General features: G+C 41.6%; 1 protein-coding gene across 1 annotated transcript in view; it reads right to left on the reverse strand.

The window, feature by feature from the left end:
• Positions 1-12,144, reverse strand: part of LOC138273417 (uncharacterized) — a 94,862-nt gene that overhangs the window by 25,539 nt on the left and 57,179 nt on the right. The window contains exon 4 of the mRNA XM_069218888.1: positions 3,623-3,767. Within this exon, the coding sequence (XP_069074989.1) occupies positions 3,623-3,767 (145 nt within the window). The remainder of the gene's footprint in view (positions 1-3,622; positions 3,768-12,144) is intronic.

The raw sequence follows: 12,144 nt of genomic DNA on the forward strand, positions 1-12,144 counted from the left end.
CTTTCAGTGCAAACAGGTCTGTTTGTAGTCTTGAAGAGCCTAATAGCTTGATTTCAAGAGCCTTTGAGCCACACCAGGGGTCAAGGACCTGTGAGGCTCCACTTAGGGGTCAGGAACTCGCTGCAGCTGTGTTCAGGAGCTGGTTGTCGAGCCTTCTATGTTCCTAAGACTCAGATCAGGAGGCTAGCAGACTAGCCCTCTGAGTGACTCTGGGGTTCTGGGTTCAAGGTGAAGTTGAAGTTCCAGTTCTTCTTCCCAGATAAGAGGGCATCAAGTCAGCACAGCATGACAGTAGTTCCTTGAGGGTTGCAATCCAGCAGAGTGGCAGTGCCTGTCACAGCCAGCAGTCCTTCTTCCTTCCTTGCAAGGTCTCTGTCGCCATTGTAGGCATTCCTGAATTCTTCATTATGGCATAATAAAGATACTAAATTGTTGAATCGTTCAATTCTTTGGAGAGATTGGATATCTAAAGGAATAATTCAGGTTAAACAGCTAATGGAGGGTGTGCATCTCCTATCCTCATCCAAAGTTCAATGTAAATTTGGCCTCTCTTCTGCTTCCATTCTTAAATACAATTCTTAAAGAAATGTTCTAATACAATACATATCCACCCTCTCATAGGAGCCTTCTCCCATTTCTACCTTACTTCCGGAACCAATACATTTCTCCTCACCTATCAAAACCTCCTACATATACAAATATCTTCACTATACACTCCCACATTGTCCCAAATGTAAAACAGAACTATTTGGAGTCAGAATTACAATGCTCATTTTCCTTACAAACCTGGAGCCACCACGCCTCTTGTAATGCCAGCACTACGCAAACTGCATATTACTTTTAACATATGTTGATTTTAACACCAACCTCTCTCTTTAACAATCAAAGCATACAGAATGAATGTTGGACCTGTAAAGAAACACTGGGCACATATATGCATATGTTTTTTTATTGCCCACCTATTAAATCTTTTTGAAAGAAGGCATGTTAAATAATTTAATCAATATGTTCCATTACTTTTTCTTTTGAGATTAATTTTATTTTTTTGGGAAGTTCTTCTCATATTTGGATTGCCATACGCAAATTGGGTAAACTTGTGGATTTGCTTATTGCCATTGCCTTTCAAATACTCACATCCAACTGGAAGGATGTTACTAAGGTTATTATTACCGGATGGTGGAATTTGCTCTGTCATCATCATAGACTTGATAGAGTATCTGTCACTCCTACACAACAACGTCTTCAGAAAGATACTTTTTAGACACCTCTAACAACGTACTTATCTAACAACTTTTTTATTTTTATTCTTTTTTGTAAATAGCACTTTAATTTTACATATTTGTATTAAGATTTTGGCAATCATAATAACTGTTATCTGTAAAGTTGTGTAACTTTATTATTCCCCTTATTCTCTTTTTCTCCCTCTGCTCTCTTCCTTTCTCTGTCTCTCTCATCCCCCCAAAAAAACATAAAATATAAATTGTGATATTATTAAGATACTCTTTTATATGGTTCCTTTTATTGATCTATAGTTCTGCAGTGCATTAGCTTTCTGTTTATTAATGCCTAGTCTATAATCTATACTCATGCACTAAGCTTTGCAAATCATTTTGATTTAAATACTAGACATGTTTATTAGGATTATTTTTGCTGTAAATAAGGCTTCTTTAAACTTAGAAAAGGTATTTCCAATCCTTGTGAAATTATCTGGGCTTTGTGATATTAAATTAATGTACTGCTATGAGGTCTCAGGTCATTCTCTCTTGTAGGTTAACATTCAAGGTGTTCCACTAATAATTTAGGATACCAAAACGTGTGATAAGTCATGTATTTAATATACACAAATTGAACCCAATGATAGTGTGAGCAGTTATTGTGTAAGAGAGTTGTTGCAGTGTGTTACGTGGCATTTAAGTGGATAAATGACTAGAAAGAAACACCTCCCGCATGCCATTGAGAATGCGAAGATCTGTACCAAGGGCAAAATGGTGTGACACATACCCTTAGAGAATTGGGCAAAGGTGCACCCCAGAATACGTCTAAAGTGGAAGGTCCCTATTGTGACAGTGTGGCTATTCCATGACTGTTTACCTGCTGTGAACTTTCTTCTGTTATATATTGGCAGTAAAGCGCCACTTTATTCTCCATTGGCTCACGGTGTTTCTATGATACAAAAGTGTCATGTACGTTCAATATCAGGGTGGGGAATCCTACACAACCCCTCCAAAGGTACTTATATTGTCCCCTACTCATATCCACTTCACAACCTACATCACCCTCTACTGGATCAATCACCTCCAGTGAAGCCAGTGAACAGGAACACCTGTTCACTTACCTACTTTCCGTTCAGCGCCCAAATCTCTTACTGCATAGGTATTGGCCTACAGAACTGACTGAAACCACTTTCAAGACATAGAGCCTTTTGGTGGGACAGAGCAGTCTGATTCTTGAAAGCTCTTCAGTCAGCCTGCAGCTTGACCTGGCCTCTGCCATCAGCAGCTGACAACATTTCATTCTCAGCATAGGCCATGGAGAGAGCTGTAATAACTAGCAAAGAATAGTGGAGCATCTACTAAAAACAGTATGGTAGCCTGTCTCAAGGCAATATGTTGAGCAGATGCGAGTGAAGGAAAGTGGATAAAGGGTTGTGCAGCAGGGGTCTGCTGACCAGAAGTGGGTGGCTATCAACTTTAACAATTCAGCTTGTGCGGGTAAGTGCTGTGAAGGGGTGAGATGTAAGCAATGAGGATAAGAGCAGGTTTATGCAGATGGTAGGCATGAAGGGGCAAAGAAATGCACACTGCTCTAACTGGGCAAAAGAGCTATTTGGTACTGCACCTTTCATACAGCAACAGGCACTTAGACGTGATGCAATGCAATGACAGCATTATTTTGCAGAGGGGAAGAAAGTGGTAAGCAGGGCGGCTGCTCCCCGGAAGGGCTGATGAGGCAGTGCGAAGAGCGGGAGGCAATAATAATAATGAAAAAAAGAACACTTGCCCGCCGCGCTGCCTCACCCCCACCTCTCCTGCCACTTCGGTGCTTCTGCCTTGCTCTCCTCCCCACCAAATTCAGACACTTCTTTCATGCTGTTACACAGCATGAAAGAAGAGCCAGCATTGGCTTGAGTGGGCTAAAATGCAATTCAGGGAGGGTGTGGGAGCCTGAACTTGGTCTCCACCCAGCTGTGAAACACAGCCGGGTGGTGAGTTCTAAGTGTGCATGTCAGTTTGGTCACCTTGGATGGCCGGCCAAACCAACATGTGCACTTGGAGTGCACCTAGCACTCCTCCATCCCCCCCACCCACATGACATGGAGAATGCTGGACCCGCCCCACCCTACTGAAGCATAAAAATTAAATGATAAAATGATAGTAAAAATGCTTGTATTATCATTTTATTTTTCTGCTTCTCTGCTTCCTCCTTTCCGCAGGGGTGCAACACTCCTTCGCCATAGCAGAGGGGCCGCCGCTGGTGTTATAGAAGAAAGCTTGGATTGTCACTTTTGTGTCCCCACGCACTCTCCTTCACACACCAATGCAAGTCACCAGATGCCAAAACATAATTAACTTACTCATGCTCCATTCATTATTTAACTTTTCAAAAAGCATAGCAGACTCACCATAATTCTGATGCACCATAAATCTGCAGGAGAGTTAACGCTTAACCAGGCGCCATGTTTGAAACAGTTGCGGTAGGATACACCCATCATTGCAAAACATGTGATTGGAATTAGAGCTATAAAAACCAGTGCTGGTATAAGAAATCTGTGTAGGGCAGAAATAAAGAGATAATCAACTTTCACAATTTTCTGAATTAATTCTAAATATGCTACATTTGGCACATTAGGAGATAAATGATCAGACATTAGTTATAGTTTATTTAAAATCAACATTACGAAATGCTAGAATGAGTGAAATCAATTTCTCTGCCTGTGTACTGTTGTGACAACAAAAGAGTTTTAAACTGTAATATACTTCTATTCGCAAACTGCGAAATAGGGTTGGCTGGAACAAGTCCTAAATGACAGTAGAATACTAGCATCATCCAGGCACAAGAAAATATGTGCAAAACATAACCAGAGAACGCATTTCCAACAGCGCTCGAACCATCACGAAATAACACATTAAAACTATTTTAGAAGCTGAGAGATACTTTGTAATCTTCGATGCTGACTTTAATATTACAAGTAGTAAAAGAATGTTTTGTTCCTAGTTTTTAGGAACTGTAACACACATATTCTGTAATTTTAGTCATTCACGCCTAAAGCAATGAGTTTTGTCATTGGTAATCCACACGGAAACCAGCCTGTAGACCGGACCAGACCATGCAGAAAACGCACTAGACGTGAACGCACACGTTAAATGTTATTTCTTTTCAAACCCGTACTTCAAAATACACACATCGACTGCCACTGTCCAAAGCAAGGATTAATTATGAAATACTCTAAAAAGAGATGACTAAGGTACAACAATAACGCAGGATGTAAAAAGAAAGAACATGCTACAAGCGGTTCAACAGAACTCTATCCCAATTTCCAGTTAATCCAAGGCTGAACCCAGTGCTTAATTTGTAAATAAAAAAGGTGCAGATGCCCAAAGCCCTCCTCTTAAACACGAGGCTGCTGTATTTAAATGTGCGAACACGGAATATTGAGGCGGCGAAATCCTGAAGCCATCTCGGGCCTCTTCAGTCCATTTACAGCCACTGGCTGCCCCTTAAGCTCACTCTGGTAACGTTATACTTTCTCCCTTTGTGATGTTTTTTCTTTTTTCCCTTCCTCCGTCTTTCCCACCCGTCTTCTGCTCGCAGCAAATGCCTGAGGCCGAAACATAAGTCCCCGCCCTCCAAAATAAATGCTGGTGCTCAGCACCGCAAACAACAAGCACAAATTAGGCACTGGCTGAACCGTAACACATACGCCATATTTAGGCATGTGGCCTGTTCAGTTAACCTGGAGGTCGGTGCACACCAAAGGTAAAGTATCCCCTTCTATCAACCAGAAAGCGTGCAATATGGCCTCTACGTCTTAAAGAAATGGCTGGCTGCCCACTTTCAACCCCTGAAATTCACGACACTTATACACTATAATCTACTATGTTTGCCCCATATTTCCTCTGTCCCCACCCATCGCTAGCTCACGCAGACGTAGAAACCAGGAACCCACGAATAACCTTCAAACACTTCTTTCTCTATTCTTCCAAAAATTCCCATACTCATTCTTATCAACTAAAGCCTTTTGGTGTCTCTTACAACCTGACACGAGTTGCAAACCTAAACAGCCTGTATAACTAAAGAGCGTATGGCATCAGAATATCAAAACATTGCTCACAGAAATATCCTGTCCTAAATATCGTATAGAAGAATATTGCCCAATTGAAGTTAATATGATTTACGAAAATATAGCCCCATTAGAGTTAAATAAAAAATCTATATCAATGGAAGGATATTTTGTGAAGTATATTCAGGGCACAATATTTGTGTTAGATCATATTTTCGTATACACAATTCTGACAAAGGAAGCTAAGGTGAGGCAGCAGTGGGGAGGAAAACACTGCAGTCTTGACTAGCTGAGAAATTAAGATGTGGCCGTAGATATTACATAGGTAGCCCCCAACTGGAGGCCCTAAGGAATGCCAAAACTAGCACTTCAGAATGCTTGAATTTTATTTTCTCGCAAAACAGGTGGCATTTGAAACAACCTGGTGCATATGCAGCGTTGTCTTAGTGCAGTGTTGTATAGCTGCCGTTTTTTGGGTGACAGGTCGTTAGGTCCAAAAAGATAGTCAAAGACAATAAGTAGACACGTTTAGATGGATGTATTAAATGCTGCTGACAAGGAACAGACATTTGTTGATTGTGCTAGATCAGCACAAGAGCCACTGGTTACTGAGGTATGAAATTAGGTTATAAATGTTTTTCTTCTTTCCTGACAGACAAATAAACAAGCCTACCTTCCCTTGGATAATCCACAATCAACGCAGCATACATAATTTGTGGATTTCACAATAATCTACCCTACCACCTCTAACAACACCCTTGCAGGAAGAAGAATCCGAACCCAAAAGTGTGTGACCATGTAGGTGCATATCTGAGAATGTGCTCACTTTGGAGGATTATTGAAGATAAACTACAAGGGTGAATATCTCCCATTTGATTTGTAACAATTATCGATCTACTTCCGATGATGGATCAGCAAACAGTATGGCAAGAACAATTATGCTTGCTTAGGAAACTGGCTTAATCATCCTTCCATCTTCCTTATTACTAACTGGAGTTATAAAAAGGAGAGGATGCTATGGTTTGACATTACACACAAAGAAAGACCACAGCAGTATGTCACTTGTAGATCTCAAACTATAACCAGGGAGCAAATATTCCTGGCATTTGGCAAACCCCTCAAAAAAGTGAAATTTGAGCTAGAGCTAATAGTTTACTAAAGAAGAGTTCACACTCTTCATTTATGATGCAAGCACTTTGGTAAAACAGCATCTTCCACTGGAGCTCTCCCAGTCCATTATTAAAAAGCCCTTTTTTGTCTTTTCAGTATAATATGGTTCACCAGCTGTGATGTCTTTCTTCCTACTCAAAGTTTATGAGCAACGATATCTGATATCTTGAACTTTTCAGTTTTGAGAATGATGAATGAGATATTCATCAAGATATTGATGGACGATTATTCCTCTATCATTGCTCATTACCTGGGGTGATATCTTGACAAATAATCTAAAGTGGAGTTGATTGCAAAACACAGATGTGTACATTGGAAACTGTAAACCGTTTTACTGGAAAAACAAAGAAACCTGGGTTTCTATACAGCCTCTGAAGATCTCCTTTACATACTAACAAGGATCATCTGTTATCGACCAATAAGACAACTGAGCTCAGAAGATTGAACCCTAGTGTCAATTTTCAAATGTAAAATAGTCCACATTTAGAGGGCACATTGTCAGCATCAGGAGTGCTTGTCTTTGGACCTCCATCCCAGTTGACGTGAGATCAACACTGGACCTTAATTGCTTCACAAAGACCTCCTGAGTATAATTTTAAGGAACAAGATGTAACAAACCTCCGAAGATATAACTTCTCCCACACAGTACTCTAGAGATATGTACTCATTTTTCTTTTACTGTTTTTCCCTACTTTTTTTGGCCTTTTTTCTACCCCAAACTTATGTCCTTGTAGGAAATTGGGCTATTAGTTGTGTGGCTTGCACAAGTAACAAGCCCACAATTCTCCCTACAGGGAACCAAGCACCCCACTGTAGTGCTTAACTCTCTCAGAGTAGCGAGGCAGAGCAGTCCAAGGCCTACTTTTGAGAGGTGGTGTGGGCTAGTAATCACCATTCACTGGCATGCCATAATAACACTCAATACATGATTTTCCAGTCAGTAGTTTTTCTTTAGAAAAGGAGTACATTTATTACACACACTACTAAAGACTATGCAATAATTTACAAAAATGTACCTTGGCAGCTGGAAGATACCAAAGATGACCACTAAATGGGTCACTCAAACATCAAGTGAGTCTGTTGGTTTTGTCAATGTTCAAGAGCATCAAACCATATGTTACTTTATTTTGTGTACATTTTCTAGCCATAAGACTGCAATTGCAAAAACAGCCCATAGAGGGCATCACATTACAACCACAAACCTGACCCCTAGAGGGTGCTCCACGACATTTATTTCCTTTAACCACCTTCAGACCTTTCAGGCCATAACAACTACAACCATAGACATAACCCTTAGAGGGCCCAGCTCAGGAGTGCTTGAAATCAATGAGGAAATCCTAGGGAGGTTAGTGATTTAGAGTCCCACCCAACTTAGGGTGGGGATTCCAAAAGTCTTTTTTGAGCAGAGGCTGCACACTTGCTTTTATTGTTGGCGGTGTCCCCACGAAGAAAGAAACAACCAAAATTGGGGCCAAAACAGTGCACAATAATCCAACCCTTTGGGTATTATGGAGCGCTCATTCGGGAGCAGTGACATTTTTATAAGTGGCTCTCCAGCTGTTACCTAGTTTTTTGCCTGTGTTTTTTTTTTTTTTAGGGGTGCCCGGTCCCACCTGTGGACCCCATACTCAATCCACATTGGGGGGCAGCCTAGGGAGTCCACCCCTGGCTGCTTTACATCGGCTCTCGGACCGGACAGTACTCCTCTGTGCTGCTGCGGAAGCTGGCAAGATTTCTCAGCCTGCCCGCGCCTGCGGTCAGGCGCTGGGGTTTATGTCAACCTTCTGCTACTCCCAGACATGGGCACGGGGAGCAGGGTGGCTGCCCAGACTTGGGAGAGTGCAACAGCGCTCCCCATCAATTATGGCATGCAGGAGGTGAAGAATGGGGTACCGGGCCCCTAGGAATGAACATGCGCAAGCAATTAGGTCACCGGGCATAAAGGAGAGTGAGGGGGTCCCACGCAAGACCCTTCCCAGGGAGGATAAAAATTATAGACTATCTTTTATGCCAACCCCTTGGCCTTGGTCCAAACCGGGGGTATTTACCAAACGGTGCGGCGGAGCCCCTCGCGGTCCACACAAGAAAAGGCCAAAGGTTACCAAACTTAAAAATGCCATAACTTGATTCCCATTGGGCCAATCGTGTCAATCATTGGACTCATTTTACTCCTGGTGGTGAGAAGGGGCAGTTTCAGCAACCCTACTCACCTCCAAAGCAGTGCAGTCCTCAAGAAGCTGGTACTCCTGGCTCCCTGCGCCAGCTCTCCTCCTGTTCATGGTTCACACGCACAAAGTCCAGGGCTTTCCCCCAACTGGTCCTCAGAGGGTGTAAGGGGCCAGCCTCACTGGCCCTTGGGGAGACACACTGGTCTGGGGGACAACTGGACAGAGTCCTTAGTCCTTTATGGGCATCAGGGGGTTCCTCCTTCCAGTTCCCTATTGTAGTCCCAGGGTCCAGCAGCAAAGCTCATCCAAATCCACAGGTAAAAGAGAGTCTCCCCTTGTGCAAGTGTTTTTAAAGGGGAGAGCAAGGTTCCAGAAGTCAGGCATCCCTGGACAATCCTGGGATACCACATCACCTCTCTTCCCCTGTCCCAACACTGCTTCACAGCATGCTAGGACAGTCCAAAATAGAGTTATCCGGGAGTCATCCAGGAGTCACTGGTCGCATCTGCTCCTGCGGTCCCAGCTCCACCCCTCGCAGACATCCCTGCCAAGATCCTGCACAAAAAATGTTGAAAGGGAGCCACCTCCAACACCCCTCTCCCGTCCACCAAGTTGACTCCAGTTGTCTGGGCTCTGTCAGCTGGTGATTGATAAAAATCATTCTGACTATCCCCTTTCCTCCTCAGGAGTGTAGCAGACGTTGTTCCTGCTGCTGGAGAGAAATTTAATTGAATGGGCACAGCAAGGTGACAAAAGGCATGGGCTCTGATCCTAAGCTGAGCCGGAGAAATATGACAACTCTGGATGACCCATAAAGTGTGCAATTATCATTATGGAAATTGCTGAACTAACTTTCCTGTACTGTTTACACTCCAATTCAAAACGTTAATAGTCTCAGTAGGCCAAATAGGATCGAAACCTCACTCTAGGGCAGTTCCTTCCTATGTGTATAATAGGGTGCCACTATAGACAAAACAGTAAAAGACACTGACTTTGCCTGTTTTTGTACACTAACATTATAAAGCCTATCCCAGGTAAAAATCAAACCCTGCAGAGTCCCCACTGCGCCAGGCTACCTGTGTGCAATTATTGAGCTGTGCGCGACAGTAGTCCCCTACGCGCAGTCTGCACACGTGTATCCAACCAAGTGTCTCTTACCCTTGCTGCAACGCAGCGGCCTCATCTCAAAAGGCAGACACTCTGCACATAACACACGCAGTCCATTTGCCATGTGATCACTGTGGTTGAAACACATGTAGTGAGACTCACCCAGGGTAAAAAGTAAAAAATGGGTGATCCAAATAGCAAAAAAATCTAGGCGTCCTCAAAGGGCAGAATCCAAGTGCAACAGTTCTTCTTTAGTCTCCCCTGTTCTTCTAGTTTTACTTTGCCTACTGCTTGGTTTCGAGTAACAAAAAGAGTTTTCCCAGCAGCACTGAGTGATCAATAAATAAATCAGTAAATTAAAAACATCCAAGTGGTGTCAGTGGTAATTGGGTATTGAGGATGGAGTTGCACCAATGACTCCCTTGGAGATTTCTTGATAAGCTTGGCAGAAATGTAGGTTTGACATGGTGGTCTCTTTCAATTATTTGTCTGAAAAACACTATCTAGCTTTTATAATGGCTGAATATTTAGCAAAATGTCCAAAGACTGGTTTCATGAGAAGTACCTCAAAGTTTGAACTTATTTTTTCATTTGTTTTTTTTTCGTCCAGTGTAGTTGTGAATTGTTAAGGCAGCTGAATAAAAAAAAAGATGCATCAAAGGGATTCCCTCTCACACCTTCTGCAGTTTTCAACACCATATACCACTGATTCTATTTTAAAGGCTACAGCTATATGCATGCATTCCTAGACACCATTTTGTGATAGCTTTGATTGTTCCTTAAAAATGCCCTTTATTAATGTAAAAATAATTTTGGAAGGGAAATGCTCTTGGCAGCAGGTCCAGATAACCTCCCAGCAGCTGTTAGTAGACAAAATGGGGCTAGTGGTCCAAACAGCTAACTCTAACACTCGAACTCAGTGACATGGCCAGGGGTAATACTCAGTATGTGGCAACCACAGCAATTCATAAAAAGGCAGATCACGGAGATCCAGCCAATTATCATTTGCTATTACTGCTGCCTTAAACTGAAAATGTGTTTGGCAAGATAAGTTTGTCACACTTGCCTACATGAGTACATAATAATAATGTTATCCTGTAAGTGCAAGGGTTTTTTGCCAGGAGAACTCAATTGACCTTGTTTTTCGGTATAGACTTTAGCCCAAACATTGACAGAATTAGTAAGGCAATTAAACTGCTGTTTTGTTGACATTTGGGAGTTCAATTATGTTTGTCATGAAATTCTGTGGGCGAACTACTGCTTACGCATATACATTTAGAATGATAGCCATTTTGCAGTTACTCCACTTAAATTATTGGGTTTAATTTAAATTAGATCCAGCAACTCGAATATCACAACATATTTTGGTGACGAATAGTCTAAACCTTGACTGTGTTTTCACATAGATCTCTTTATCTATCAGATCTACTAGAAGAGGTCCTTAGTCAATAGATGCACCTCATATATCTTGTTTGTTATGTGCTGAGGACATTCTGGTTCGGGATTATAGAACAAGTGGCTGCACAGCAAACTTGAATCAATTGAGAAATATAGTGCAGAATATAGGCTAAAATAAATGCTAAGAAAACAAATGTATTTGTTTTTGGGCAAGAAAAGTTTCTTTGCCCAAGTTTCTTTGGCAGGCATTAAGTTAAAGAAATGAAATCATGTAAATACGTTTAATATTCAGTTCTCAGTTTAACTGGGATGAATATCATAAACAGTTTACATGCAGATATTTTACACATTAAGGGCCATATGTACGAAAGCTTTTTCCCATAGACACAGAATGGGTAAAATCCTTTCGTACATCTGGCCCTAAGACACTTATGGAGGTTTGACACTCATCTATGAGCCACTCAGTGATCCCAATAATTTCTATTTATAAAGATAAGGTTATTTCACTTGTGCTTTACGGAACCACGCTACTAGCTTGTCACTAACATGCGAGTTGGAATAAAAAAGATGCCTTTTTGTTAAAACGATCATATGTTTTGCCCAAATTCAATCACTGAATTTACTATATTAGAGCAAATTTTAAAATCTCAGGAAAAAAATGGCCCACATCTGTGCAATAAGATTCCTAGCATCACTTAAGGTGGGAAATTGGGAAACAAAAATCTCTATTTGTAGTCACATATTGTTTACACGGGAATCTGAATAAATGTAGCAATAGCAGGAAAAAGGATCACTTCATTTTGAATTCTTTGCATTGGCTGCCTGTTAAAAAATGTGTCTTGCTATTGCTTGAAGCATTCCATGATTTTGTGATGTCCAAATTTGCTCTCTATGATTTTCAATCTACTAGCCAATGATGCAGCACATGGCTAAGACCAAGACTGTAACTTGTATTGTTTGGGCTTTTACAGCGGCAGCAACAAGGCGCTCAAGTAATCTTCCAAGGATTAATCTGCTCTT

Source organism: Pleurodeles waltl, chromosome 2_2 (assembly GCF_031143425.1).
Source record: "Pleurodeles waltl isolate 20211129_DDA chromosome 2_2, aPleWal1.hap1.20221129, whole genome shotgun sequence".
Taxonomy (NCBI): domain Eukaryota; kingdom Metazoa; phylum Chordata; class Amphibia; order Caudata; family Salamandridae; genus Pleurodeles; species Pleurodeles waltl.